A 25254-nucleotide genomic window follows, 5' to 3' on the forward strand; every position below is an offset into this window, starting at 1 on the left:
CCTCCTCATCTTTTCCCCCCCATTCTAGCAGAAAACTATATGCTTTCTTCAGCAGCTTCACTTCTTCTGCTATAACTTCCTTTTGAAATCTAGAAATTATATAGCTAAACCCTTTCTTATTATCTTCCTTATACATCTCATGTAATTGTAGTGCAACCAACTCTGAAAATGGTCTTTAATTTCCTCATAATCTTTTAATTTCCATTTTCTTTCTTGATCTCTCAGTAAATCTCTATATGTTGGCCATTTCCCCTTTTTACCGAGCAGTTTGAGTAACGAAGCTTCAATTGGTGATAACCGTCAGGGCGTTTTTTGTTCTATTAAATCTTTATACCTCTCCTACACCCTCATTAATGATCGGGGTTTACTCCTGAAGCCCTTCTCACAAATGAGTGTAGCCGCAAGGCGGCACAGGTTTAGGGCCTAGGTGGGCTCCCTTCCCAGGTGGACAAGCCCCACCTGCCGCTCGCTTCCCTCTACGGCACGTGCAGAAACCGCCTGCTTGGCCGTTGGACCCCCTCTTGGTCTCATCCGCTCCATCAGCCAGAGCCCGTCTTCGCATGCAGGCGATAGACAAGTTCCTAACTCAACTGCCTGCCCCAAACCCCAGAGAGTAGACAATACTGAGCCAAATGGACCCAAGAGGCAGTTCCCCCATGTTCCTATTTAATTTGAGAATATTGAGGACTAGAATCTTGCTTTGTTTACAGGGAAAGGAGCACAGCTCAGTGGCAGGGCACCTGCTTTGCTTGCAAGAGACCTCTGGTCCAATCCCTGCCAACATCTCCAGGTAGGGATGGGAGAGAAAGACCCCCTGTCCAAAACCCTGCTGAGCTGCTGCCAGTCAGTGTAGGCAATACTGAGCTAGGTAGACCAACAGACTTCCTAGGTAGGTAAGAAGTAAAAAGGTAAAAGACCCCTGACAGTTAAGTCCAGTTGCAAACGACTATGGGATTGCGGCGCTCATCTCTCTTTCAGGCTGAGGGAGCCGGCATTTGTCTGCAGACAGTTTTTCTGGGTCATGTGGCCAGCATGACCAAGCCGCTTCTGGCGAAACCAGAGCAGCGCACGGAAACCTGCCAGAGCAGTACCTGTTTATCTACTTGCACTCTTGACGTGCTTTTGAACTGCTAGGTTGGCAGGAGCTGGGACCGAGCAACGGGTTTGCAGCTGGCCATAGCAGCAAAAGGCTGCTCTCCTAAGTCCTGAAGGCGCTTGCCATGAAGGGCCCGAATAACAGTGAGACTGGAGAAGCCAGAATAAGTTGCAGTTTCAGCTGAATTGGGGGGAACCACTTGTGTTGAGCTATTTCACTGCTTTTTTATTATTTGCTCATTGCAAACCGCTAAAAGCCTGCAGATGTTGATAATAAACCTAATAATTTATATTGCAAGTGTATCTAAGCAAGGGCACGATGTTCACCGTTATCGGACGGGAAATGGCAGTTTTCTGACAGCCCCACCATGATTCCATCAAGCTGATAAAGGGAACCTTTGGGCCTCCAGATGCGGTGAGATTCTTGCGCCCCGGCTAACGTGGCCAACGTTCAAGAGTGACAGGAGTCAGAACTGGAGCCTATCTGGAGGGTTGCAGGTTTCCTGGGCAAGTCACATTATTCAGCATGGAAAAATGAGAAACCAAGGGAACAGAAATGGACAGATCCTTCCACCCCTAGCCAAAGCGCAACGGTGAAGCACTGTCACAAACTGGCAGGATGCCAACAAGTGTGCCCTGGGGGGGGGGGGCTAGAGTCTGGCTCAGGCACTGTGGTTTGCCAGGGAGCAAGGCGGCAGAAGCTTCAAAGCTGGAGGGTGGAACAGAGGAAGAAGGTTGGAGGAAGAGGAGGAAGAGGGAGGTCAGGAGAGTGAAGGGCCAGGGGCTTCTCAACCCTCTGCTGTACCACTGTCTCCCTGAACCAGGAGGGGACTGAAGAGGGGAGAGCAGAGGCGGTTTCCGTGCAGGCGCAGTCTCCGGGGGGGAGGGAGAGTGGTCCGCTGTGGCTGCAGCTGTTCCTGGAGCGCAGACCCGGGAATAGGTGCCTAGACACTAGACTGGTGTGCACAGGTGCCTAGAGCTCTAGAAGCAACTGCATGCAGAACATCCCAGGTTCAACATGCAGTGGCATCTCCAGTTGGGACTGGGAAGGTCCCCTGTCAGTCAGGGTCAGCAACACAAGGCTCGGTGGGCCAGCGCTGTGACTCAGAACAAGGCCCCTTCCTAGGCGATCCCTCGTAACTGAGTAAGATTGTCTTCCATAAACACGGTTTTAACAATGAGTCCGTAAGTGACTGTGGAGGCCAATTCTGGATCCACATGTCCTTCCACAGTGGGGACATTGCCAAGTGTGCCTTCCTCTTAGCCTGTTTCTCCCTTTCGTCCTGAGTTTGAGTGTCTTCAAAGCCCATGACACCTTTGGGAAAGGCTATTCTCCAAATAGGGACGCGGGTGGCGCTGTGGGTAAAACCTCAGCGCCTAGGACTTGCCGATCGCATGGTCGGCGGTTCGAATCCCCGCGGCGGGGTGCGCTCCCGTCGTTTGGTCCCAGCGCCTGCCAACCTAGCGGTTCGAAGTAGCAAGTAGATAAATAGGGACCGCTTACCAGCAGGAAGGTAAAACGGTGTTCCGTGTGCTGCGCTGGCTCGCCAGATGCAGCTTGTCACGCTTGCCACGTGACCCGGAAGTGTCTGCGGACAGCGCTGGCCCCCGGCCTCTTGAGTGAGATGAGCGCACAACCCTAGAGTCTGGCAAGACTGGCCCGTATGGGCAGGGGTACCTTTACCTTTACCTTTCTCCAAATGGAGCGTTCACATGCCAGTGTTTCTCAATTGTTGGTGTTTATACTACATTTTTAAAGATTTGCCTTGAGACAGTCTTTTAACCTCTTTTGTTGACCACCAGCATTACGCTTTCCATTTTTAAGTTCGGAATAGAGTATTTGCTTTGGAAGACAATCATCAGGCATCCGCACAACATGAACAGTCCAATGGAGTTGATGTTGAAGAATCATTGCTTCAACACTGGTGATCTTTGCTTCTTCCAGTACACTGATATTAGTTCACCTGTTTTCCCAAGTGATGTGTACAATTTTCGGGAGACACTGTTTATTGAATCTTTCGAAGAGTTGGAGATGGTGTTTATAAGTGGTCCATGTTTCACAAGCATACAGTAAGGTTGGTAGTACAATAGCTTTGTAAACAAGCATTTCAGTTTCCCTGTGAATGTCCTGGCAGCCTTCCGAGGGCCACATCCCAGTGGTGGGCGGGCCCTGAGGCAAAAGTGGGCGGAGCAACAAATGCAAATTCTACTTTTGCTCAGTAGGGTAGTTCCTAGACCAGGGGACAACTTTGGGGGGAAATCCCAATAAAAGCCCAAACACCTCAATCCTAAAAAAAGCTCTTTGGTCGGCCCTCACGCATGTTCACTTCATCCAATCTGGCCCTCTTTGAAAAAAGTTTCACCCGCTTCATCCTCCACCCAGGCAAGGAAGGGCCCATGTTTAGCCAAAAGACTGACGGAGGGTGTTAGGCAGGGCCAGGGGAGAGTCACAAGGGCCACATGCGACCCCAGCCCAGCTCTATTATCTTGCTCAGCGCTTCCCTTCCAAGAAGTAAGCCTCTTGTACCAACGATTTTCGGATCCAGATCACAGATAAAGGAAGAGGAAGATTAGGTGGTCGTGCAAAACCGTTTCCAGCTGCCGGTAGCCAGTCTATAAAACATGATGCCACATGAAGAGAGCCAGTCCGGTCCCTTCCTTCAACTTCAGAGGCAGAACGATGGAGCAGCCGGGGAGATTCTGCTTCCTCCTCTTTGCCCTTTTGTCTGCCCACGTGGACACGGGCGGTGAGTAGCGACTTCATCCAATCTGATGGCCAGAGCAGTCTCCCTCGGAAGGCGGTGGGCTCTCCTCCACGGGAGGTTTTTAAGCAGAGGATGATCTGTCAGGGATGCCTCCGTAGAGATTCCTGCATTGCCCTGGGGGGGTCACTGCCCGCTCTAGGATTCTGCAATTCTATGATCATTGGGTTGAAGCAATTGCCCTGTGAGGAAAGGTTGCAGCATTACAGAAAAGGATGGAGGTGTTTAAAATGGCACATGGCGAGCAGAACGACAGTAGAGAAAGGTCCCCCCCCCCCCGCCCCCGGTGTCTCGTAACTCTAGAGATTGTGGACATCCAATAAAGGCAAATGCTGAGGAATTCGGGGCAGATAAAAGAAAGTGCTTCTTCACTCAGCACATAGTTAAAACTATGGAACTCCCTCCCACTAGAGATGGTGAGGGTCACCAATTGGGATGGCTAAGATTCTTAAAAGATATGCTGGATAGACAAGCTGACAAGTACACCTCACAAGACTCCTTCTCCCCCAAGTCCTACCTTGACGGTTCCGAGATTGATGCCATTTCACGGTGTGGTGGAATCGGTGACTCTGGTCTCTCTCTTCCAGGCAGCCTCCGCAGCAAGATCGTCGGGGGTGGTGAATCGAAGCCACATACAAGGACGTACGTGGCAGCTCTGAAAGGAGGCAGAGGTTTCATGTGCGGGGGATTCCTCGTGGCCCCTCAGTGGGTCCTGACTGCAGCCCACTGCAATGGGTGAGTCGTGGTAACGCAGAGTGGGTTTGAATTCTTAGACTTTCAGCTTCCAAAAATGGGGGTGGGGGGTGGGTAAAAAGTTGACTTTGGAATTGAAAAGGTTTTTAGACTGGGTAAGTAGAACATGTGTAAAATTGCATAGAAATAATTAAAAATGTACTGTATGTGCTGTATAAAGGTAAAGGGACCCCTGACCATTAGGTCCAGTCGTGACTGACTCTGGGGTTGTGCGCTCATCTCGCTCTATAGGCTGAGGGAGCCGGCGTTTGTCCGCAGACAGCTTCCGGGTCATGTGACTAAGCCGCTTCTGGCGAACCAGAGCAGTGCACAGAAACACCGTTATATGTACGGTATACAGTACATGAAAGAACATTGTAAAGATTTGAAAATGTTTGCAGCTTTGATTTAAAATATTTTGTAATGTTGATTTTTGATACCGGTTTACAAATACTAAAGTTAATTTCTCTAAGCATAAAAATAAGGTAAATAGGGTGATGGAGAAATGCTAAGGTGAATGTGATTACATATGGAAGCCGGGGGGGGGGTAATCGGCTGTGGCTTTCTGTTGATTCTCTTCTTGTTCAAAGAGATATCTCCGTCATTCTGGGGGCTCACGACCTGAAGGCCGTCGAAAGCACCCAGCAGGTGTTTGGAGTCAAAAGTTACCATCAGCATCCGGATTATATGGTGGTTGCTGGAACCCCCTTCAACGACATCCTTCTGTTAAAGGTATGGAGAAAGATTGTCAACTGGTGCTTTTGCCCGAAATGCATATGTCATTATTTTTGGAACTATCAAATTTCAGGTTGCAAATAGCGTTCTGTATCCACATACAGAAAAGTAAGATGACAAGTCAAGTCAAATAGGTAGTAGGTTGATATTCTATGCAGCCCACTACTTGCAAGGGGTGGGGAATAAATTCAATAAATTTAGTATTTAGAGTGGTACCTCCGTTTGCGAACAGGATCCGTTGCAGAGGTCGGGCCGTATCCCGAAGTTTTCACAACCGGAGAGACCACTTCTGCGCATGCGCGCGGGGAGTAGCACTTCCAGGTTTGCTGCTTTCGCAACCTGCAGTTTACGTTACCTGAGGGTAACGTAAGCCGAAGGTCCACTGTACAGGCACACATACCAGTTGGCAATTTTGGAATAATACATAAACCCAAACACAGCCACCTTTTCAAAATCAGCACATCTCTGAAACCAGCAATGTATTTCTCCAGTCAAGTTGTGTCTACAGAAAGGCATGTACTCAGGTAAAGTGTCTATCGGAGGACATTTCCATCAAAATTCCACCCCACCCCCCATTTTATCTGATCAGTGAAAACAAACAAAAACCTCCAAAATCACAACAAAGGCATGTTGCCGGCAGGGAGGCAATCTGTCCCTCTTAGTTCCTCCACATATCTTATTTTCCTATTCTCCACATTTCTATATCAACTTGCATCTTTTTAAAACACTCTCTTGAAAACTCACCAGCAGTTGTGTGCAAATGCAGTTTTGCTTAATATGCACATTTCCCTAACCCAATTTCCCCCTAATAGAATGCACTCCTGTTTTGCTGTTTTCATAGGATCATAGGAGGCCTCACCCCAAAAGTCACTCAGTCCAGCCCCCTGAAAAGCAAGAGTCATAGCTAAAGAGTCTCTGCTATCCAAACTATGTTTAAGCTCCCCCGCCCCACCCCTGCCCCGCCCAACACTTTCTCCGGTTCCCTTGTTGAACAGAGCCCCTTCCGCCCTAAAAGGAGGTGGAGTTGGGGGCTTCAAGGCCCCACCACGTGGAGTGATTGGGGGGATTCCCAGCCGCGTCATCCCCTGGCCAGCCAATTGGCTGGCTCTGGGGGCGTGGCCTGCCCTACTTAAGCCAGGACGCGGCTGGGGATCTCCCTCTTTCCCCGCCTGCCAGCTGTTCCTGTTTCCCACCCTCCCACCCTATAAGGTTTTCATTCCTTGGCCTTGCTATGGACCTCAGTTGGTCGTCGTTGAGCGGCCTGGTAGGAATTTTTGCACTTGGCAAATTGGCACCAGCCACTTGGTTTTTGCCTAGCAAATCGTAGCAAATCGTCACAAAATTAAAGGACATGACTTACTTAAATCTATCAATCTAGAACTTAGCTAGATACTACCCATTATTTCCAAAAGCACAGATTAAATTAACGTTAAACGTTCAGTGGATAAAGTTTCTCCCCCACCCTGAGCTATCAGTGCCCTCTCTGTGATGTCTCATGACTCTCGGGAAACAGGCCGATTTCAGACCATCCTCTTCTCCTCCTTCCTCCCCTGAAGCTCGACCGTGAAGCCAAGATCAACAAGTACGTCCAAGTCATCCCATTACCGGAAAACGAAAACGACCTCCTCAAAGACACAGAATGTTTTGTGGCTGGATGGGGCCGCATTGATGCGAGATACGAAGCCAGCTCCAAACTTTTTGAGACCAATGTCACCGCCCTTGGCCGCCGGAAGTGCCTCCAGTTCATTCCGGAACTCACTGACAGGATGGTGTGCGCCGGCAGCCGGGCCAAGCTCTGCGACGTCAGCAACGTAAGCCCACATGTCATTGTCAAAAGCAAGGAGAATGCAGAACAAAAGCCCATGCATTTTACAAAATTGCACGTGCTAATTCATATGCAGAGATGCAATTTTTAGAAATATTTACTAAAAGTTTTGGGGCTGCCAACATCTTTTTTTTTTAGGCCCTTGGGCTGCTTTGTATCTTTGAGTGAGGGCTGTTGGTGCCGCCACCTCTGGTCCCTTCCGGTGGAATTCATCTGAGCCTTGCAAAGTCCACAGAGTTGAAAGAGGAAGTGGGGAAGGAGCCCCTCTTGCCCCCTTTCAGCTCTGTATACTTCTCAAGGGAGGAAAAGGCAGCACTAAGGGGTGGGGAGAGAACCCAGAGACCCCGGGAGGACCGGAAGAGTACTATTGCACCCATGGGTGCCACTTGGGCGATCCCTGTGGTGATTTAAACAGAAATAGGGTGCAATTGCCTGTTGTGGAGGGGGTTGGAAATCAGAGGTCTGAGAAGGGTGCACAACAGGTCCCAGGGTTCACTGGAAGAAGCCTGTGCTTTAATTGTGCATTCACTGAGCTCTAAATGTGAGTGGTTTCAGTCCTGCAGAAGCAGATCTATCTTTCTGCAGCTTCCTCCCCGCTCCCCCCCCACCCAGAACTGCTAAATCCACAACTGTTTGATTCTACCCCCATCAAACTTCCTTTTCTGCAGGGGGAGGCAGGATTGTGCTTGTGGTGGTGTCTACTGGCATTGATGGAGGTTAATTGGGAGAGGGGGAGAGGGAATGGAGGAGGCCATGCCCTCCCAAGAGTCTATGACAGTGGTGGCCAAACTTGGCCCTCCAGCTGTTTTGGGACTACATTTCCCATTATCCATGACCACTGGTCCTGTGAGCTAGGGGTGATGGGAGTTGTAGTCCAAAAATAGCTGGAGGGCCAAGTTTGGCCACCACTGGTCTATGCAATAATCTGCAGGTGCTTCTGCCGGGATGAAGCTTGCAAGCCATCTATCTATCTATCTATCTATCTATCTATCTATCTATCTATCATCTATCATCTATCTATCTGTCTATCTGTCTATCTGTCTATCTATCTATCTATCTATCTATCTATCATCTACCAGTGCTCTCGTCCACCCAGATATTCAAGCCCTCACCTGAGTGGGATAGGCAGGCACACCTGGAGACTTCAGTTCAGACTGGGACCCAAGAGACCAGGGCTCAAATCCCCACTTGCTGTCCGAGAGTGGGCAGAGGAGGAATGGTGGAGACCCCCTGCCCAGCTTGACCCTTCCAGGGAGGAGGAAAAGGAAGACTGTTTAGAGTCACATCAGGGGTTTGAGGGAGGTCACAGCTCAGAGGCGGATGAGGGGGAAAGTTGAGAAATAATGGGAGAGGAGGAGGAAGCACCGGGGGGGGGGCGACAGCTGATGGACACCGTGTCTTTAGAAAGCATTCCAGACCCCCCTCTCCCAGAACCCGGCAAGCCTTGAAAGTAGGAGAGCAAAGAGCTCAAAGACAGAGGGCCCTTAGCAGCACCCATGGGAGAGACGAATGAGGACATGGGGGGGGGGTGGAGATTCACTCGGGACAACGCCATTATCCAAGAGGCTGGGTTCTGTAGCCCTCTCTGTAAATCCTGGATAAAAAGTGGTTGGTAAGAAACACTCGCTTGTCTTTGTACTTTCCTGAGCAACCAGCCAGGAGTTGCTGGCAGCAGCCCATGAAACTCACTGGGTGACTTTGGGACAGTCACTCCATCTCTCAGCCCAGCCTACCTTGCAGGGTGGTTGTGAGGGAAGTGTTGCGTCAGCTGCCTGGAACTCCTTGGAGGAAAGGCGGGATAGAAATGCAATGGTGAATAATAATGTGAAATAAGTTTCTCTCTCCCCTCTCCAACCCCACAATTCCTGCTCAGGGGGATTCCGGGAGTGCCCTGGTCTGCAGTGGAGTGGCCCATGGAATCGTCTCCTATGGCTTCCAAATCCCGCCATCAATTTACACGCGTGTCGCCGCCTATCTCCCTTGGATCAAAGAGACAATGAAGGAAGAGTGAGGCCAGCAAGGAGAAAAGCAGCCAGCAGCTTCTTGTTCCCGGCTGGATTCTTCCTGCCCTTGCTAGAGAGAGTCAGATACGAGAGACGCGCTTGGTCATTGTGAAGTCAGATGCACAGGCAACTCCTCCTCCTGTGGATCGATCCCGGCTTTCCCCAGAGAAACCTCTGCCTTCTTCTGTACCGCTAGTGCTTACTGTTGCTGTATTGTTTCCTGAAATAAACAAACTTCATTGCAAACTTCTGTCATCCTTCTGACACCCTGCCTCCCCCTTGCTTGTCCCACTGACCCACCATTCCCAAAACCTCTGACACCTCGCAGCACAATCTTAGGCATGTCTACTCGAGAGCAGGCATAGGTGAACCTGGCAATGTCAATTTCTCATTTCTTCCTATTTCAAGTCAGTTCTCCATATTTTGGGGTGGGAGGGTGGGGACAAATGTTTTCTTGCTTCCCCTTATTTACCCAAGAAACAACCGTCAGTATTCACAGAAACATCAAATGTCTATTTAATTACATTTACCTAAGTTGTTTTAAAACAGAGATATCACTCCACAATTTTGCCTAATGTAATGGATTTTGGTGCATTATTGCCACTTCTTCTTAAAAATAAGGATTCCAGTCCTCATGGTTCTGGATGAAAGGGGCCTGATTTAAACACAAACCTGTTTAGTAAGAGCTTATGTGAATGGCAGTAGATGATGAGATAAAGGCAACTTCTTGTGTTCCTGGAACTTAGCTGGACTCAACGCTCACTGTTTTAAAACTTGGTTAGCTGCTTTGAACAGGCCTCCAGCTGGAAAGGAGGCAGGAATGAATAAATCAATGTGATAAAGAAACGAAAGTGTCTGCTTTGAGTAAGAGCAAATGGCGGTTTTCCAGGGTGGGGAATCGTTAGGCAGGGGCAAAACGGTCAGTTTCAATTTCTCTCACTTTCTCATTCCCTGCTGTCTGCAACGCTAAATTCAGTTCTTCACATTTCCATGTCAGCTTCTGATTTTTTAAAACAAATGGTCCTCATTTTAGTGCAACTTTCTCCTAAAACACACATTTTTGTATGAAATTTTGCCTGGTGTACTCCCCTCCCCCCGAGCAATTTCCTCATCTATAAGGCACTTTTGTATGTCACTTTCATAAGTGCATGCATTTTATACCCTGGTGTGTACATTTGGGGACACATTACACGGCTAGAGAACTGCATTGCAAAATCCCCTCTGGCTTCCTCCTCTTCCTCCTCCTCTGTAACCGTCCTAGAACTCAGCTGGGCAAAGGAAGATCCGTCTTCCTCTGCCTCTCTCTGGGCTCTGGTGCCCCCTGCTGCTCTGCTCTCTGACTTCTCCAGCAGGCTCTTCTTACGTTGCACCAAGCCTAGATGCAACACAAGAGCCTGCTGGATTGGCAGGAGCAAGCCAGCAATAAATCACACTGAGCAAGTTGGAATTAACCCTTTATTAGCAGGAGGGGGAGCCTAAATGCCAAACACTTGCTAAAGGGGTTTCTTTAAGGATGATGTTATGTGCCTCCAAGGTGACTGTAGAATTGCTGGAAACTGAGCATCAGTTAGTGTCAGAGTCCCCAGGAATCAATCCCCTCCCAGGCCCTGTGCAAAAGACGAGCCCCCCCGCCCCGCCCCGCCCCGCTTGGTGCTCATAGCAACTAGCTTTGCCCTTGATGATCTTCACCCCTCCTAAAAACCAGGAAGGGATTCGTGATACTTGCACATTTCAGCATGTGGCCGTCATTACTCACTGGTGCACCATGAGGAATCCGCAGCAGCAGAAACGGCCTATGGGATCCTTCGAGGCAGCCATGTAGGGTCTGGAGTGGGGGTTGGCTTTGTGCCCCCCAACAATCTGACTCTGCAATGGATCTGCAACAACCTCATGCAGAAAACCCCCCTATTCTACATCATTTACTGGGGGGGGGACCTAAACCCTGTTAGTAAATCCTCCAGGGTCACATCTGTAATAAAAAAATTAAGGTCTTATATATATAATAAATGTTCATAAATGTACCAGCCAAGCACGTACATAGATGTGTGGACCACACATCTGGAGCAGCACAGGAAGACAGTCCTGAAACCATTTTGACTCCCCAGCTGACCAAATGTTTTCTCTGCAAGGAGGGAGGGGGTGAGGGAACCTTCCCATTGTCTCAGGAATTGGGTAATCACCATCTCAAAGGAATGGCCAGACTACCAGGAAAGGCCATCAGATGATGATATTATTATTATTTTTATTATTATTATTATTATTATTATTATTATTATTATTATTATTAATTTATACCCTGCCCTCCCCAGCCAAGACCAGGCTCAGGGAAAACAACAACAATCAAATTTCTGACAGGGAAAACAACAACAATCAAATTTCTGTTGTAGACCACCTTTTCTGTGATGTAGGTATGATGTATGGAGGGGTGGTCTGGAGCTCCAGGGCAGGGAATTTGAAATGTCTATACCTTGGTTCTGGGTCCTCCTCCTTTCCTGTTGAAACAGATCAATCAAGATCAGGCTTACGAACTGCTTTGCGTCTCAATATTCTCTGCTTGGCCTCTGTTCTTTTCTCCTACCAATAGGGAACCCACGTAAGGACTCTCTATGGGCTCTTGGACACCCCATAAGGGGAAAAGGGCAGATTTTGTTTACAACACATCAAGCCCTAGTCATTCATATATATATATATATGATTTTTATTTGTTTTACAATCACATTACATAACATCATACCCTCTTGTTTTCTCTCTTTGGCTCAACTGATGCCAAGCACAGCGTCAATTAACAGTGCAGAGTTTTAGAGAAGAAGAGCTTTACTGTGTTAATATCAACTTCTTCCTAAACAACATGCTTCCAAACAGTCCATACTGCTCAGAACTGAGGTGACTGACTGACTGGCATCTTACAGAGGACACAGAGAGAAAATGGCGGCCACTTCGAAGGGGAAGGAGTGAGAAACTGGCTGCCAAGTCCCATGACTCAGAGTGACTCCCCAGTTGGCAGTCAGGCCTGGGGAACTTGACTCGGCCCCAAGGACTGGGCAGCCCCAGCACTTCCCAGCCTGCCTTGCGGCTTCGGCTCTCAGGGGTCTTGGTCACATGACACTTCCTCCCGTCTGATGGCTTGAAAAATCAAACTTTACATCTTTACATTTCACTTTGTTTCCAGTCCTTGTTATATCATTACCTAAAATATTATATTACTCAAGCTGAGCAGCTAGCAATTCCATCACATCAAGCCCTTGTCTTAGCCCTAGACTGATTCAGGGCAGATTCCCCTCTTCTCATATCACTGCTGAGGTCTGAAATCTGCGCAGAAAAATGCAGATAATATTACAAGCTATACACTTGCATCACCACAAGGGGCCATAGCCCGCCACCATGTTACCTGCAGGGCTACGGTCTTCCTCTATTGTTCACCACCCCCACCCCCAAATCTGGCTTTCATCAGATATTCTGGTTCTGAAGGTGGAGGCTCCATTTCTCCTTCCTAAAGGAACCATTGATAGATCCCCATGAATTAATCTACTCCGTTCTTTTGGAAATCCAGTGGCTTGGAATAAATCAAGGAAGACCGAAAGGGAAATGAATGGGAATCCCGGTTAGCCACTGAATTGAGTGGATTCACTGGAGACAAAGGGAATGACTCTGGATTGCATTTGTTACCTGTCAATGGCAGCTCACCTCAGTTCCCACAGCTGCTTCCTGCCTCTGGTTCATGGGTGGCACCATTTTGGCAACATTAGCCAAGGTACATCCACCCACACCTGAACATAGGAAACAGAAGGAATTATCCAGTGTCGCCATCATCATCAGTAGTAGCAACAATTTATGGTTATTGACAGACCAACTCTGTGCTACAAAGATGTCTGCTGGCAACATCTCTGTGGGAATCTCTTGCAGACGCCTGGAGACAAGACAGGTCGTGCATCCACAGCAGTGAGCAGAGGAGGAATGGCGGCTGGGAGGAGAACAGCGAGAAGAAATGCCCTGGTGCATCTGCACAACTGGACGCCTTCCTCTGCCCCTGCTGCAACCAAACATGTCTCTCCTGCGTGGGTCTCTACAGCCACAGCAAGAGCTGCAACCTTCCAACAGCTTGACCTCACCCCCAAAGGCGCACACCTCCATTGTTTCCTGAGACAGATGGATGCCAACCAGCCCGCCCTTCACCCAGTGCAAGTTACAACATTAAAACACAAGGTCTGCTTAACAATTTAACTTGGAAGGTACTGGTTCAATAAAGCTCAAAAAGAAGGTTTGGACAATTAATGATTGGGAGTAGCTGTGCCATTAAAACTTCAGATCAGACTTGGACAACATCCCGGATTGGAACGGAGTCTGAGGAAGCTGCGCTGATAAAAAGACAGTTGGGGAAATATATACTAACAAAGCTGTATTCAGCGGATGAAAGTATATGATGTTTGACATGATTGAGAATTGTGGACTCAGGGATGGGAATTATAAAGCGTCAAAATCGAGATGTGGAAAATATGGAAACTTAGGAGAAGCAGGAATAAGGTGTGGAGATTTGCTTCAGAGATCCAGACCATGGGGAGCTCCGAAAAGTTAATAAATATAATTTGGACTATAATTTGGTCTTTTTTATTTTAGTTTTTTATTTTAATTGGAGTATTATGATTGGATATATTAACTGGATTTTTTATTGGAAAATCAATAAAAATGATTTAAAAACAAAACAAAACACAGATTTATAAATAGCTTAAAACAATCTAAAATCAAAGATATAAGGTGGGTCCTAGAACTATGCACCTCAAGTGTCACAAACCACCAGAGTAAAGGTACGTCTTCAGCCTTCTCCACAAGTTGTATAATGAAGGTGCCAGACGCACCACTTTGGAGAGGGACTCATTGAGACTCACCTGGTTGGGCCAAGGAGAAGGACAGGAGAAGACAAGGGCAGCAGGAGAGGCTGGTGGAGTCTCCACATCCTGACATTTAGCTCTCCCACCTCTTGACCCCATAGCTTTCTTTTGCCACCACCCACTGGACTCTGCCTCCCGCAGGAAGCCACAGTCTAGACTTGAGATCTTGATAGGTGAATCTCGGCAGGCCACGTGACAGACCCCCCCACTAGAACAGCAATCAGAGAGTGAGATGGTTTGTGTGCTTTGGTCCTGGCAGGGGCAGATAAGGAGACCGGGAAAATGAGGAACCCAGAGAACCTAAGTTGGCAGGGCTGCCCATCCCTTGCCGGGGCTGAAAGGAGGTGGAGTAGAATAATGTCTGGAGGGCCAAAGGTTCTTAACCTGAGGACAAATGGGATGACAGAGACCATAACAGCCTGAGCATTTGTTCCCTAACTATGCTTGTAGCTCTTGCATGGCCCCTTCGAGAAGTCAGCCAGGTGGAGTAAGGAGGCAAAAGTAGAATGAGCATATTGAATATGCTGCCCCCTACGGTTTGCGCGGGTGGCGCTGTGGGTAAAAGCCTCAGCGCCTAGGACTTGCCGATCGCATGGTCGGCGGTTCGAATCCCCGCAGCGGGGTGCGCTCCCGCTGCTCGGTCCCAGCGCCTGCCAACCTAGCAGTTCGAAAGCACCCCCGGGTGCAAGTAGATAAATAGGGACCGCTCCGGCGGGAAGGTAAACGGCGTTTCCGTGTGCGGCTCTGGTTCGCCAGAGTAGCTTCGTCACGCTGGCCACGTGACCCGGAAGTGTCTGCGGACAGCGCTGGCTCCTGGCCTATAGAGTGAGATGAGCGCACAACCCCAGAGTCTGTCAAGACTGGCCCGTATGGGCAGGGGTACCTTTACCTTTTCTGTTTGCGCTCCCTGATTTCAGCCCCACCAGCACCAGTAAGCTGTATAGGGTGTTAGGGGAGGGGCAGTATCTCTATTGTATTCCTCCTTCTGGGGTAGTCTGTCCACCTTTGGTCCCCACCCTGCACTCTGCTCTCACCTGTGGCTCCTAAGTGCTGTCAGCATGGGAACTGGGCAGCTAAACCAAGTGAGGGCAACCAATGGGTCTCCAACTCTTGGTGAGTTAGGGACTTCCCCTGCGTGCGAAGACAGGCTCCAGCAGACAGAGTGGACAGGACGAAGAGTGGATGGGTCCAGTGATTAAGAGTACATGACCCAAACTTGGATCTTGTTACCAGAAAAATCCGAGGGCTCCCTTGGACAAAAAGTAAAGACGCCAACCAGGATAACTTGGAGCAAAACAGCAGCCTGTAGGCTTGGCCTTTATTGAACTGTCCTTCCTTCATGGAGTAAAATAAAAGTGGAACAGTGCAAATCCAATGTATGGTTGATTTTCTATGAATATAACAGAAGCGTAGTGTATGTAGTGTGTGAGCGTGAGTGTGTGTGAAGTTTGTACAAACTGAATGATTGGGGGGGGTTTCCTGCTACAATCTTGACACCCCAGAATTCTTCATACATATCTATCTATATCTATCTATCTATCATCTATCTGACAGGCTCCAGCAGACAGAGTGGACAAGACGAAGAGTTGGTGGGTCCAATGATTAAGAGTACACGACCCAAACTTGGATCCCAGAATTCTTCATACATATCTATATCTATCTATCATCTATCTATCTATCTATCTATCTATCTATCTATCTATCTATCTATCTATCTATCTATCATCTCCTTGCACCAAAACTTAGCCCTCAGGCTCAGGCAGGTTTGTAGAGGAAGATACGATCTCTCAGGTCATCTGGCCCATGCAGGGCTTTATAGATCACAACCAGCCCTTTGTATGATGCTCAGAAACAGACTGGCAGCCAGGGAAGTTTTAACAAGGGAGCAACAAGTTCCCTGTCACTGGATTCTGGACTGGCAGAAGCTCTAATTTTTGTGTTTTTATGAGAGAAGGAGGAAGTCTTTTCTCTGCCCACTGCCTTCACGCCATGCACGATTTCATGAACCTTTGTGTTGTTGTCTTCCCAGCCAGCTGGTAGCAAAACTAACACAAAACAGATTTAAAGGTGTTGCTGGTGAGCCTCTTGAATTCAGCACAGATCCCCCCAACTCCCAGCACCAGACAACTTTTAATCCGTTCCCAAATGGACTGGAAAGTCATTTTCAAGCAAGAATCTCCAGAAACTGTTAGGAATTCAATGTCTAATTGGAAAACAAGGGAGGTGAAACCAGCTAAAAAGTAAAGACCAAATGATATTTGCAAAAGTTTAACTCTGATTTTTAAAAAACAAAACAAAACAAACCCAGCCATTATCTTTATTGCTCAAATTTCATTTGCGTCAAAATCTTAAAAGTATCTGCTGCCTCCCCAGTATATATATATTGACCTGAACCATTAAGGCCACCTCCTGTCTGGGTTTCACCAACTTATCAGAGAACCAGAGGATTTTGGAAATGAATGAGATCATTTGAGCTCCTTTCATTTCACTGGAAACAAACTGCAAGTTCCAAAGTCACCTGTACAAAATAGTAAATAATATCTGGCAGCTGGGGTGATGTGGTGTTTCAGACGCAGTTCCCAATAAGAGATTATGCTTCGCAGATATTGTGTCAGACCTCTTGGTTTGGCTTCTGCGTGGAGAACGCAAAGGCTGAAAACTGAATTGGCAGCTGCATGATCAATTAGATTTTCTATTATTATTATTATTATTATTAGCCCTCCACATCAGCCTGGTTTAATTTTTAAAAATGAGAAGTCACCTTCTTCCACTGGACTGGCAGAGCAGAGCTCTGCGGAGCAAGCCGTTGGCCGCCTCTCTCTGTGTCTGCTCCAGTCACAAGGGCGGTAAGAAACGCTCTTAGATAGTTTTGTCCACCCGGGAAAGGAGCCCACAGCCCTAGGAGGACAGCCTTGCAGCTGTACTCATTTGTGGAAAAGACTTTGGGAGTAAATCCTAAGGGAAAATCTACCCACTGCCTTGCAGGATATCTTCCGGATTTCGCAGGAACCCCCCCCCCCCAATCATTCAGTTTGTACAAACTTCACACACACTCACACTCACACACTACATACGCTACGCTTCTGTTATAAATTCATAGAAAATCAACCATACATCGGATTTGCACTGTTCCACTTTTATTTTACTCCATGAAGGAAGGACTACAAAATGGGTAAGGTTTGATACAGGGCAGCCATAATCCCTTGAGCATACCAGCACATCCACAGGAGCCCTGCCCAGTTGCTATGCCAACCCTGATAGTCCTAGACAGAAGACCATCAAGATCACAAAGAACTTGCATATGGGAGTGGATTCAGCATGGACTGCCCCTCAGGGGGCAGGAAACTGCAAACTCCCCTTTGTCACCTGGAAAGTACTCATGGGGAGGGGGGAAAGGAGGAGCCAGCCAGGTGACAAGATACTCAGGTTACCTCCACAACTCCTCCCTCAACCCCTCCTTTTTGTGATGTAGTTGTGATGTAGTCTTAGGGGTGTAGTTTGGGGGATTAGTAACTAATACAAGTTGGGGTCTTCTTTTGTTCTGGGCTTCCATTTTGTTTCTCCTGGCGGCAGGTGGAAGCCCTGTCGCGACAGTCTTCAATAAAGACCAAGCCTACTGGCTGCTGTTTTGCTCTGGTATTCCTGGCTGGTGTCCTTGTTTTTTTGTCCAAGGGAGCCCTCAGATTTCTCCGTTAACAGGGAGAAGAAAAGGCCAAAGAGGAAACCCGACATAAACCCGGATTGGGGGTGGGGTGGCACCTTGTCTGTCTCCTTCTGGCAACTCCGGCAGCCAAGCTGGTGCCAAACATCTTTGAATGCTACTAACACCGCAGAAACATTGCAGGAGGCAGCAGTGGGGAGATTCCAGTCTCTGCAGCCACAGCAGCCCCTGTGCTGCTCCCTCTTCCAGCCACATAGGAAATGACCACATGTTTAGTAAGTTAAAAACAATTTAATGACAAAGGTCATGGGTCATAGGTTTGGCCTTCCCCACATCGTTGAACACCAACTCCCATCAGCAAAGCTCTGCCATTTTTCTTTTCTTTATTAGATTTATATGCCATCATTCATGCAAAGATCTCAGGGTGGTTCACAAGATAAAAATACAAAATAAAACCACAAATAAGTAATTAAAACAAAAACAACAGCAAACCCCGCCTCTCCAAAGAACACATTTCAAAGGCTTTACAATATTAACTTCCCTTGGGGAGAGCATTCCACAAGTGGGGAGCCACTGCAGAAAAGGCCCTGTTCTCATGTTGCCATCCTCTGGACCTCTTATGGAGGAGGCCTGTGAAGAAGGGCCTCAGAAGATGAACACAGAGTCCAGGACGGTTTATATGGGGAGAGGTAGTTCTTGAGGTATTGTGGTCCTGAGCAGTTTCTGGGTTCTCTCGGTTTCTTATTTTTCCAGTCTCCTTATCTGAACCCACCAGCACTATCAGATTGCCGTTTTGCCACATGGCCGCCATCTCAGCTGAGATCCATCTATCAGATCTCAGGTCTAGACTGTGGCTTCCTGCAGGTGGTGGAGTCCAGTGGATGGGGGGTGATAAAAGCCGGGGGACGGAGGGACTGGGCAGCTGAGTGCCAGGCAACCTCAAGCATCGAGATGATGTGGAGACTCCACCAGCCTCTTCTCCTGCTCCTGTCCTTCTCGTTGGCCCAAACAGGTGAGTGCAAACCCCACCCCACCCCCACTTATGAGCTCATTTTGAGCACCTTTGGGGCCAAGCCCACCTCATTCCGTCTGATGCTTCGGTCATCAAGGCAGCAGCATTAGAGGCAGGTGACAGCAGGGAGGGCAGAAACTCTTGGCTCCTGGAGAAGTCTGACCCAGAGTCCTGCTCTTGGTCTCTGATGAATCCACCCTCTCACTTATCCAGGCTTTATCCCAAGCCCACTGGCTTTACAGCGCTCCCCCCCCCCCCACACACACAAAAAGAGTAGACAAATGACCCTTGTTTCACCAGCTAACCAGGATTCCCACCCATCTCCCTGTCGGTCTTCCAGACTTTGTTCCAAGCTCCTGGCTTCACAGGGCATCCAACACAAAAGGGACGGGAAAATGACTAGAGGTGTGTCAATGGCTTGTTATGAAGGGTAAATGGAGCCTCCCTCTTCAGGACCAGAATACCTGATGAAACCCATACCTGGGGGTGAACAATAGAGGAAGACCGCAGGCTTCTCATGACTTTGAGATGAAGAGTCTGAGCCAGGAGGTGCAGTCAGTGCAGACAATACAGGCAGCTTCCCATGTTCCTATTTACGGTATTTCCCCTTCATCGACTTCCTCACTGGCAACACAGATTGTAATCGACTGTAAGCCCGATGGGACGGTGGCCTTTTGCTGCCCCCCTGACTCTGCATATGTGGGTGACACCCTAGAACTTCCAGGAAGGAGCTGCAGAAGCTGATTTCTGCAATACGATTCTTGCAGATCCATTGCGGAGTCAGATTGTTGGGGGGCACGAAGCCAAGCCCCACTCCAGACCCTACATGGCTGCCTTGAAGGACAGCACAGGCAATTTCACCTGTGGCGGGTTCCTTGTGAGGCCCCAGTGGGTCATGACGGCTGCACACTGCAAAAAGCACGGGTAAGTATCACAAATCCCTCCCTGGTTTTTAGGAGGGGGGATGATCGTTATAGAATTGTAGAGCTGTAGCCCAACCCCCTGCAATGCAGGAATCTTCTGCAAAACATGAGATCGAGAGTCTCATGCTCCACCGACTCAGCCATCCCAGCCCAGCTGAGTCCAGGGCGAAGCTGGAAGGGCCAAGGTGTGGAGTCTGGTCTTTTGCCCAGGGGCTGGGAGGGGACTCCTGCCTGGGAGCTCTGACCCTGATGGATGCAACCCTAACTGACGCTTGGTTCCCAGTATTTCTAGAGTCGTCTTGGGTGCCCATGATATCTACGCTTCAGAGGACTCTCAGCAAGAGATCAGAGTTGCAGCTTCCCACCCACATCCAGAATATAATAAGGTCACGTACTCAAACGACATCCTTCTGCTTAAGGTAGCTTGGTCCAAGAAATCTCTCACTCTATCAGCTCCCAGAGGTCAGGGATCCTTAAGGCAGAAGCAGCCAAGCGGTTCCTTCCATCCCATACATGCACCATAATGAGCTAGAAAATGGACAGTTTACTCAGGACAAAATCCTGTCCCCAGATACCCTGAAAATTATCTGCTTTTTAGAAGATGGTTTTTAATTGTTTTTAGGATTTTTAATTGTATTGTTTTAGTACTGACAAATTTGCTGCCCAGGGCTCCTCGGGAGAAAGGTGTAGGTTACAAATTGAATTAATTACCATTACATCACGGGGAACCTAACACCCACCAGGAGTGATACCTCAATGCCTTCCTCATGCGCGGCACCAGAAAGATTTTGAGTGTCACATGGCAGGACAAAGAAAGGTGTGCTCTCCCAAGCACACATTCCCAGCATGTTTGCACTCCTCCTTCAGCAACATCTATGCTGGCTTGGTCATGTCCATGTGACATGAAGGCTGGCACCATCAACCCCGCCATGTGGAAATCCCTTGCAGACGGCCGCAGTGCCTGGAGACAGACCATCAGGTGGTGCATCCCTAGCAGTGGCCAGAGGAGGAATGACCGCTGGGAGGAGCGCAGAGAGAAGAAACGCCCTGGCGCATCTGCAGCAGCAGAACTGGACGTCTTCATCTGCCCAGTCTGCAATGAAACATGTCTTTCCTGTATCGGTCTCTACAGTCACAGCAGGGGCTACAACCTCCCAACAAGGCTCACTCCATTGTCTTTTGAGACAGGCAGAGGCCAACAACCTGCTTACTTAATTCGCCCAGCGGCAGGCGCTCTGAGGCTAAGCAGCTTCCAAATTTAGAGAGGACGGTTTCAGAGACTGATTTCATGGAGGGCAGCAGTGAAATCTTCCAGACCTTGTAACCCATTAGCAGCAACAGTGAAGGCTCTTTTGCTCTTGCTGCTTATTAATGTTATTCAACATAGCATTCAAAGATTGCTCCATCAACACAAGGCGTTCTGCTGGCCTGATGGAACAATCTCCCCTCTTTTCTACCCAGGCCTTATTCTCAGGGTTTTTATGGCACCCCCAAAGCTAAATTACGGGCGGGGGGGGGGGGAGGACAGGGGCCTCCATTGCATTAACAGGACTCGTTGCACTGACTCCTGCTAGGACAACCATTTAGTTTTCTCCAAGCCGTTAATCACTAATATTATTATTAGAGTCATATTCTAGAGGCACAGGGCTTCCTGTCGCAATGCTAAGGTCCTCATCTCCCTCTCCTTTCCCCAGCTGGATTCCGAGGCTGCTCTGAATAAAGACGTGGCTCTCCTGCCCTTGCCAGAATCCAGCAGCGACATCCCCGGTGGGACGCCCTGCAGCGTGGCAGGCTGGGGCAAGATTGAAGACAGCCAATACCCAGAGAAACTCTATGAGGCCACCGTCACCCTCTATGACCGTAAGAAGTGCCAGGAGTTCATGCCAGATATGGATGATGGAATGATCTGCGCAGGTGAAAACAGGCAACCTCAGGATGCCAACGAGGTGAGGATTGGCAGAAACAGCAGGTGATGGGATCAGAAGTGGGGAGCCTGGGCACCTGAGTCAGGCCATTGGGTCCATCCTGCTCAGGCTTTTCCAGATCTATCAGAAACTGGGATGGAAAGGACCCCGAGGGTCATCTAGTCCAACCCCCTGCAGCACAAGAAACTCAACCAGATCCTACATGACAGGTGGCCATCCAGCCTCTGCTTGCATCAAAGTAGGTGCTCTATCCCTGAGCTGTGGTCCCTCCTCTAAATCTAGGATTCTAGCCCTCATGGTTCTGGATAAGGGGCTGACTTAAATAGAAACTGAAATCGCTCAGTATTGTCTACTGACTGGCAGGGTTTTCGACTGGAGTGTTTCCTAGTCATAGCTGGAGATTCTGGGGGTGGCGCATGAGACGGGTGGAGAACCCTGTGCTGGAAGGGGATGATTCTGCAGTCCAGCAAGGTGGACATGCGCAGACACTTAGACTTGGCCCGACCAGCCCAGAGGCTCTGGATCCTGTACGCCAGGCATGGCCAAACTTGGCCCTCCAGATGTTTTGGGACTACAGTTCCCATCATCCCTGACCACTGGCCCTGTTAGCTAGGAATGAAGGGAGTTGTAGTCCCAAAACATCTGGAAGGCCAAGTTTGGCCATGTCTGCTGCACGCCAATCCACATATGAGGTTGTCAAAGGCTGCTGTTCATTTCTGTGCTGCAAGGGGGCTCAGAATAACAACAACAACAACAACAACAACAACAACAACAACAACAACAATTATTCCCAGCCACTCTGGGCGGCTTCCATAGAAACCAAAAATACACTAAAATGTCACACATTGAAAACTTCCCTGGACGTGCAGAATGTGGAGGTGTTGCAGCTATTTGGGGTTGTGTCTAAGTCCTGCTCAAAGTAGACCAATTGAAATTAATGTTCATCATGTCTATTGACTTCTATTGGAGTAGCAACTCTAGGTCTGGTTCACATTTTAAACGTAAACTGAGCTTTATTTGCCCTTCCCAAACTCAAAACAGAACCGAAATTGAGCTACCCTTTGAAGCTTATTTGATAGTGGCCCAAAGAACACTTACAAAGAATGGTGCACATTAAGCAGAAACCACCCCTGGGAATGCATATACTTGTAAAATTAATGTACAAAAATGCATTACATTATAGGGAAATTGTCTACAAAAAAAATTTATCTTAAGAGAAACATGCAGAAGAATCTCCACTCAGCTCCCTGGGCAACCTTGGTGGCTTGTCCCTAACTCAGCCTGGCCTCCCTCACAAGGGTGAGGGGTTTGTTTGTTTTTTGGATAACAGGGAGAGGAAAGGAGGAGGCCACCTTGAGCTCCTTGGAGAAGGCGGCCAATAGATGCAATCAATATTTATTTTGGGTAGACTCAAAGAGACTGCAAAGTGATCCAGGAAAAGCGGCAAATCCCATTTTATACTGGAATAATTAGAAAGCAAAGTTGACAGATCCCGATCTTCCCTCAGCCAGGAAGCCTGCTAGGTCTCTGTCCTGGTTCAAGACCCAGACAGGGTGGATCCCGATCTTCCCTCAGCTGTGATCTCTGCTCTCTCTCTCTCCCTTCTGCAGGGGGATTCAGGTGGCCCCTTGGTGTGTGACGGCGTGGCACAAGGAATTGTCTCCTTTGGCGGCTCTTTCTCTCCTCCAGGAATTTACACTCGTGTCACCCACTACCTTTCCTGGATCAAGGAAGTCCTGGAATTGTGAAGAGAAGAAGCAGCAGCAGTGGCATCATTGCTTCTTCTTTTTCAAACGCTTTTGCTTCCTGTCTTGCCTGCTAGGCTTGCATTCTGCAAAGAGACCCTTCAAGGGCTGCAAAGGAATATGATACATCTACCAGATGTTTAGTACAGGATTGTGTTTTCACAAGTGCCTGCAGTGGCTCCCACCCACTTCAAGAAAATCCCTCAGCCTCCTCCCATATTCTTCCCACCCTTATTTCCCATCATACCTCTTCCGGTGACCTCTGCTGTTCCACTTCTCCCATCCTCAGGTGCCCAGAGGACTTTCCTCTCCCTTAAAACTATTCTGCCCCTTCTCCCTCCCTAATCTGGAAAAATGGGCCTTGTGATTCTGCTCCCTTCTCCCTCCAGCAATTTCCTGTAAGTGGCAATCTTCATATCAAGAGCCATCTTTGCATTCAGCAGGTCTTGGTACTTGGGCAGATGGGGAGCCATTTCTCCCTCTCAGAGCTCCATAGATCTCCAGTTCCCTCAAGTGCCTTGTCCCATTCTCCCTTGCTTCCCCTTGTGCACAGATGGGGACCTGTGGCCCACATAAGGCTGTTGAACTGGAACTCGCATCATCCCTGGCTTTTGGTCATGTTGGCTAGGGCTGATGGGAGGTGGAGTCCAGCAACATCTGGATGGCCAAAAGGTTGCCTATGCCTCACCTTAGATGATTCCACTCACTCACTCCCTACATTCTCTTGCTTAAGCCTGGAGATCTGACCCAGAGCCCCATAAATCTGCCATTTGAGCCTTGCACTCCAGGACAGGTTCATGTTAAGCCACTCAAGGTTGTGAACTGTGGGACTTTGTTGTCTCATTCAGCTGAGGTGGTGGGGTGTGTCATTTTATTTCAGCCCTAGAAGATTTCCTGGGTGCCCCCAAAAGACCTTCCTCACCTCTAGGATTCCTAGACACTTTTACAAAAGACCTTGGCACCCACAACATCTTAAAATGGGGGTTCACAGTTACCATTTCACACACCAAGCCACTTAAGGGTACATGTGATGTATTGTAGAAATTTAGTTCAGCTAAGCTGTAGCTGTAAACTTCTCTGAATTTTGCCGCATAGGTCTCCAGCCAAGTAATTGTGCACAAGTGACGTGTGTCTGTTAATGCGTGTAATACTGAAAACAAACATACCAAACTGCATTATTTTAGGGGAAATTGCTTTGCCAATATGTGCATATTTTGCAAAATCACATGTGGAATATATCATGAGCAACTTGAATTAAAATGCTGAACATTTGCCATGTCACATATTACTGCTTTATACTGTATGTGTTGCCTTTGTTGTTGTTTAGTCGTTTAGTCGTGTCCGACTCTTCGTGACCCCATGGACCAGAGCACGCCAGGCACCTCTGTCCTCCACTACTTCCCGCAGTTTGGTCAAACTCATGCTGGTAACCTCGAAAACACTATCCAACCATCTCGTCCTCTGTCGCCCCCTTCTCCTTGTGCCCTCCATCTTTCCCAGCATCAGTGTCTTCTCCAGGGAGTCTTCTCTTCTCATGAGGTGGCCAAAGTACTGGAGCCTCAGCTTCACGATCTGTCCTTCCAGTGAGCACTCAGGGCTGATTTCCTTAAGAATGGATGCGTTTGATCTTCTTGCAGTCCATGGGACTCTCAAGAGTCTTCTCCAGCACCATAATTCAAAAGCATCAATTCTTCGGCGATCAGCCTTCTTGATGGTCCAGCTCTCACTTCCATACATCACTACTGGGAAAACCATGGCTTTAACTATACGGACCTTTGTTGGCAAGGTGACGTCTCTACTTCTCAAGATGCTGTCTAGGCCTGTCATTGCCCTTCTCCCAAGAAGGAGGCGTCTTTTAATTTCGTGGCTGCTGTCACCATCTGCAGTGATCATGGAGCCCAAGAAAAGCTCCATGATCTGCAGTGATCATGATCCCCTTCATGGATCACT

The 25254-nt window shown here is 48.5% G+C and overlaps 1 protein-coding gene across 1 annotated transcript; it reads left to right on the forward strand.

Moving 5' to 3' along the window:
• The first annotated feature begins 3278 nt into the window (after nucleotides 1-3278).
• On the forward strand, nucleotides 3279-24587 carry LOC114588649 (uncharacterized). The gene is made up of 10 exons (XM_077922021.1): nucleotides 3279-3842; nucleotides 4445-4592; nucleotides 5180-5321; nucleotides 6881-7135; nucleotides 9023-9157; nucleotides 18453-18711; nucleotides 19479-19635; nucleotides 19918-20053; nucleotides 21329-21580; nucleotides 23170-24587. Exons 1-10 carry the CDS (start codon nucleotides 3728-3730, stop codon nucleotides 23305-23307), a joined length of 1737 nt encoding a protein of 578 aa, XP_077778147.1. The 5' UTR covers nucleotides 3279-3727; the 3' UTR covers nucleotides 23308-24587.
• The last annotated feature ends 667 nt before the right edge of the window (nucleotides 24588-25254 follow it).

Source organism: Podarcis muralis, chromosome 18 (genome assembly GCF_964188315.1).
Source record: "Podarcis muralis chromosome 18, rPodMur119.hap1.1, whole genome shotgun sequence".
Lineage (NCBI taxonomy): Eukaryota > Metazoa > Chordata > Lepidosauria > Squamata > Lacertidae > Podarcis > Podarcis muralis.